We start from the raw sequence: 5619 nt of genomic DNA, 5'->3' as shown, positions 1-5619 counted from the left end.
CCTTTTTAAACCACGATATTCTTTATTATTTTTCACAGTTGTAAAAAGTTGACATTATTATTTTCTAAGATATATATATATAATTAATATGCAAATCATATTTTATAGGCGTTAGACTCAATCGGATCTAAAAACAAAATTGAGCATGAATGACTTTTTATTATTAAGTTTTACGATGAGTGAGAAGAAAAAAATATATACATATATAGTAACTACAAGTCTATAACGTAATTGAATTGAATGAGAGAATATTTGTGTCCTTTCGTATAAACACCTAATTCTAAGAATATATGTAAATCATGAGCCTTATTACATGAGACTTGCTGATTGCTATTTCCTTCATTCAGGCTTGCGTATTCGTAGCCTTCCCTTTTTTTGTTTTTTAAATGGACAAGCTTGTTTCACGAAACCTTTATTATTACTCATCAATCTGCCATTTCGAAAATTTCGTACTGGGTTTATTATGCATTGAATTCTACTGCGGTCTTTGTTGAATATGAATTCAAAGAAGCTTGAATTTCTTCTAGTGTACGCCCCTTGGTCTCTGGTACTAGTTTTGCTACGAATAGAACAGTGAAGCCACATATGCTAGAGAATATGATGAAAGTTCCTGCCCCAACATAACATAATAATTAATTTCATTCCATATATAAATATAGAGATCTATTTATCTCCTGTTGTATAGAACAGATACAAAATAATGGGGTCCAATAGTTTTCCAAAAAATAGAAAAAAATAGAAAAAACACGGAACTTCACTACTTTCTGTCTGTTGCATGAGATAAACATATAATTATCTCATGCAACATGAGATAATTATTTTCCATAAATATAAGCACTCTTTACTTTTATAATTTTCTATTTTTTTTTTACTTTCTCAACTTGTTTTTTTTACCATCCATATTTTTTGCTTTATCTTTTAAAGGAATGAATGTGTGGGAATTAGCAGGGATCAAGAATAATAAATGCAAACCTACCTGCTGAACTCCAACTCATGAGGAAGTTAAAAGCATATGAAACAATCCAAGAACACAACCAGTTAATCAAGGTCACAAAGCTTCCAGCAGAGCCCTTCACGTTTATGGGAAATATCTGAAAAATAAAAATATAACCATTAATTCATCATGCTGATGATTTGTTATGTTTGAATTTTTATTTCATGAGCTGAATCATACCTCGGACATTATAACCCAGGGAATTGCTCCCATGCCTATCGAGTAAGATCCTACGTATACCTGGCCATTAATAAAATTAAAAGGACAATTACCATTATATGTCAATCTATAAGTAAATTGGCCTGAATAGACACATGGAATTGAGTTATTATCTTAAAACTTTTAACTTTAGGGGCATCATTCAAATATTAAATCCAATTCTATTTCAAAAAGGCCAATGAAAACTCAAAACATAAGTTCAAGGAAGAACTCGAGAACTACATTAGACATGCTAGTAGCCTAGTAGTATTAATCTTCTCCGAAATTTTACTCTCAATTGTGCAATTAATGCACAAGAGATTATTGGGTAATAGTTTGACATCGCTCTTTCACGGTCATAAACAGAGTAATGGTTGAATACATTAAAGTTAGATACCTAGAGCTTGAATTTAAATTTATGAGATTTTATATATAGGCATAGTTGCATAAGCATTACTTACAAGTACACCAACTAGCGCCAGAATGGGACTGATTCCCTTCAATATATGTAAGTCCTGCATGAAGAATGATAGGGCTGCGAGGAAGCATCCTAAGCATGTTCCCAGTGCAGACACCTGTATAAGAGTCAAAATTTCGGGTTCAGAATTTACAGAACACCACAAAAAGTAGAAACAAAAGCTCAACCCATTTACCAGCAAAAGTGGTCGTCTTCCAGATTTATCCATCAAAAGTACTCCCAAAGTTGTCATTGGGATCTATAAACACAAATGACAGGTTTGTGTGAAGAGACTCAGGAATGAAGGGTGCACTACTGCACTCATCAAAAGTGGCATCCATCTCATCTTATACAGAATTAAGCAGACAGAAATGATGAAACAGTGTAAAGAGAAATAAGAACCTTAACAGCAACCATTGCTATCGTTCCAATACTATCCGAAAACCCTGTCATGGATAAGAAATTTTGCTTTCATGAGAATTTTATCATAAATCTAATATTCTCACATTCATCTTCCCTTACTTATCAAATGAATCAAATGATAGATGCATAAAAAAAGGCCTACACATACCAGCAGAGATAAATATAGAATTTGCATAAAAAACAATGCCATTAATCCCTCCAAACTGTTGCAGTATCATCAAGCCAACTCCGACCTAACCAAGTAAATAAATACCATAAGAGTCTGCAAAAAGTAAAGATAAGATGCTTGAATGGAACTAATTTAGAATGCTCACAGTAAGTGACTTCAAATATTTCAATTGAAATAAGCCAATAATGCTAGCTTCTTTTTGCCGCTGAAGGGTTTCTGTATAATCCTACAAAGAAAAGCACAGTGTAAAAAATGATGTATTAGACTCTTCGGTTTCTTCATTTTTTATTTCACTTCTTTTGCTTCCTGGTTAGATTGTAAGCCAATAGTAACATTCTAATGAACAAAAACTTGATTATATACTCTAATTTCAGTGGCCTCTTGATACATATCAGCATTCTCCCCCCTAAGGCGCTGTAAAGCAGAATCACTCTCTTTCAAACGACCAACCTTAGCCTGCAGAAGATTGCAAGTACCACTCATGATATGTTAGTCCAATGACATGTCTTGACTACAACCATTTGATAAAAGTGATGAAAATTTTCAGTTGCTTGAGTGAGCTATGTCCAACACATACAGTCCAAACAACAAACTTATAGCAGTCATAACAACTCACCAGCCACCTAGGAGAATCAGGGATGAAGGGAAGACTCAGAAGCTGTAAAAGACACGGAATAGTTCCTGAGATAAAGACAAAAAGATTTGAGTTACATGGCACCCTTTGTAATTTTGTTCTGTAAAATGAACACCAGAAAGAAGAATATTACCTATTAGAGCTAAAATCCGCCAATTCGAGAATGCTCCAATAAGATAAGTCAATGACATCCCACAACAAATCATTAACTGTCAAAATAATACCAAATAGGGATTTAAAATAAGCCTACACGTGAAATATGCCAAACATAGGTGATACACACAATAAGAGTGAAATGATATTAAGAGATTAGAGTATTGCTTTACCTGATGAACTGTGGTGAATCCCCCACGAAGATTCTTTGGTGTTATTTCTGCTATATAAACCGGTACCTACTATGCAAAAGGAACTATTTATTTGTATTTTTGGAGCGACTGAACATAGTTTGAACTGCAATTATAACAAATTACACGTCACAACAATTACCACATAAGATAGAAGACCAATCCCACATCCTACCAACAGTCTTCCAACATAAAGCGACCAAGCAACCTTCAAACAAGCACCAAGCGTTATAAAAAAAAAAAAAAACAGCTACTCAACAGAAATTTTTGTTGTAGTCTTGTTAAAAGGATTACTAATTTTCTCTGTCAGGCAAATAAGTTTCATAGTTAACACCATGACATGTACTTCATGTCTTCAATAGTTACAATGAATTCTTTTTTCACTTTCCTTGAAATATATGTAACTACTTTCCTTCTTACTGTAGAAAGGTTACTAATATTACCAGTTATTAGACATATTCAACTAACATGTCAGCAAGATAGAGAAATCTAGGAACGAAGTCGATGTAATTAATGACAAACCTTTGAGAATGTTATGGTAAGCCATCCCAAGATGCAAAATACCTCCGAGAATCCCATGGCCTGCACAACAAAACGCAAAATAACATTAAATGTAAAATCGAATGTAGCCACTTTTTGAGAAATACATAAAATAAGAGAAACTTACAACTCGACGACCTGCGTAATCTGCTATTTTACCACTCCCAATGGCACCAATCATAGCTCCAATCGTCAATATTGAACCGAAAAGTGAAAACTACAAGATTGCAATAAATAATTAAGTACTGAAATATTACAAAAGCAAAGGTTGTGAATTGTGATTCAATGTTCAAACCTCAGCCACACCGAGATTGAGGTCATCCATGATTTTAGATTGAGTAGGGGATGAATATGCCACCTGCAAAATTAATTAGTACTCATGTGACAGTGGTCATTGATGGATTTGACAAAACCAAAATGTGAGAAAAATGGTAACTTACAGCAGACCCAAAAACGAAAGAACCAAAAACAGCAACAAGGGTGCTAAGTATAAGAGTTGCAGGGATAGAAGAGGTTCCACTTTGCCTCTGTCCCTCATGGTCAACGTCATCATTGCCACCATAACCTTGTGATTCAACGTTGCGTGTGGAAAGCAAAGGACTTGAAAATTCGCTCGCTTCACTGCTTTTACTATCCATGATTTCTGTGTTAAATTAAAATAACCAGACACAGCAAAGAGGTTCACAGAGTTTATAAGGTCATGGCACGGAGAGTTAAAGGATCTATAAATAGGGGTTCCTCGTGTTGACCAAAACAACAAGTGGGAAAGTACATGAGATTAGACTTGTCTTCGGATATGGATGTTGTGTTTTGAACAACATCTCAATCCTCGTTGGCCGTAGATATCTTCAATTCTTTTCTTTCTGTTTTTGTTTTTGTTTTTTTTTTTTCGCATGTGACGTTAATATAATAATACCTTGTCGCTGTGCCGGCGGCGTACACGTTTTTTGCGGGTTCAATTTAAAAATTTTGTACGTACGGCCTTTTTTTTTGGGAGGGGTAAAATCTTATATGAATTCAGTACATTATTTTTAAATTTATAATTTAAACTTCTAACGTTAATCTTGTATATTATGTAATTTGAATAGTTGCTAAAGTATATATTTCTTATAAACATTTAATTCTCATGCTCGATTCTCATTAATGGCTTTTGAAGACTTTGTTGTCACAATTCACGCTGCACCTGTGTCGGTCACTTAACCTCAAAGATCGTTTTCATTTTAACACTATTCAACTCTTCATCAAAGTTATTGAAAAATAAAATAAATAAATATATATATATATATATATTAGAGTAAAGACTTTTTTTGATCCCTAACAAAAAAAATACGGTCCCCACTTTAGTCCCTTACAAAAATAAATTAGTCAGTTAGTCCCTAACAAATTCAAGGTAGACCTATTTTAGTCCTTTTGAGGGACTAATATGGGTCTTTTTTGAATTTGTGATGGACCACGATTTCAACTAAATAGGTCCACTTTAAATTTGTTAGGGACTAACTGACTAATTTATTTTTGTAAAAGACTAAAGTGGGGACTGTGTTTTTTTGTTAGGGACTAAAAATGGTATTTAATCTATATATTATATATATATGAGAAAAGTATTTGTCTTTTTAAAGAGAGATTGATACAAAATAAATTTTTTATTTAAAATTTAAATTAAAAAAAAATCAATCACTTTTTCTTCCATGATTTTTATTCTTTGTGTCTATCTCTCTTAAAATGACATAACTTATGTCATTTAAAATGACAAACATCAAATCTTATTTATATATATATATATATATATATATATATATATATATATTCTTCCTGGTGCAAGCAAATTAACTCTACTTGTTGGCCATGAATATTCGTTAGCTA

The 5619-nt window shown here is 33.0% G+C and overlaps 1 protein-coding gene across 2 annotated transcripts; it reads right to left on the bottom strand.

Moving 5' to 3' along the window:
* Positions 1-309: 309 nt before the first annotated feature.
* On the bottom strand, positions 310-4277 carry LOC133293834 (sugar transporter ERD6-like 5). 2 transcript variants are annotated; one of them, XM_061492433.1, is made up of 17 exons: positions 4200-4277; positions 4055-4117; positions 3887-3976; positions 3742-3801; positions 3362-3427; positions 3202-3267; positions 3009-3084; positions 2858-2922; positions 2605-2697; positions 2387-2467; positions 2221-2305; positions 2052-2095; positions 1846-1908; positions 1654-1767; positions 1175-1234; positions 977-1091; positions 310-610 (listed from the first exon to the last, which is right to left on the bottom strand). In XM_061492433.1, exons 2-17 carry the CDS (start codon positions 4082-4084, stop codon positions 462-464), a joined length of 1257 nt encoding a protein of 418 aa, XP_061348417.1. In that variant the 5' UTR covers positions 4085-4117; positions 4200-4277; the 3' UTR covers positions 310-461. The 2 variants fall into 2 exon arrangements, with proteins under 2 accessions (XP_061348417.1, XP_061348418.1); XM_061492434.1 differs by lacking the exon at positions 1846-1908.
* Between the last annotated feature and the right edge of the window lie 1342 nt (positions 4278-5619).

This window comes from Gastrolobium bilobum, unplaced genomic scaffold (genome assembly GCF_033153095.1).
Source record: "Gastrolobium bilobum isolate Gb01-03AN ecotype WA unplaced genomic scaffold, APGP_CSIRO_Gbil_v1 utg4431, whole genome shotgun sequence".
NCBI lineage: Eukaryota > Viridiplantae > Streptophyta > Magnoliopsida > Fabales > Fabaceae > Gastrolobium > Gastrolobium bilobum.
This window is presented reverse-complemented; position numbering and strand designations above follow the sequence as displayed.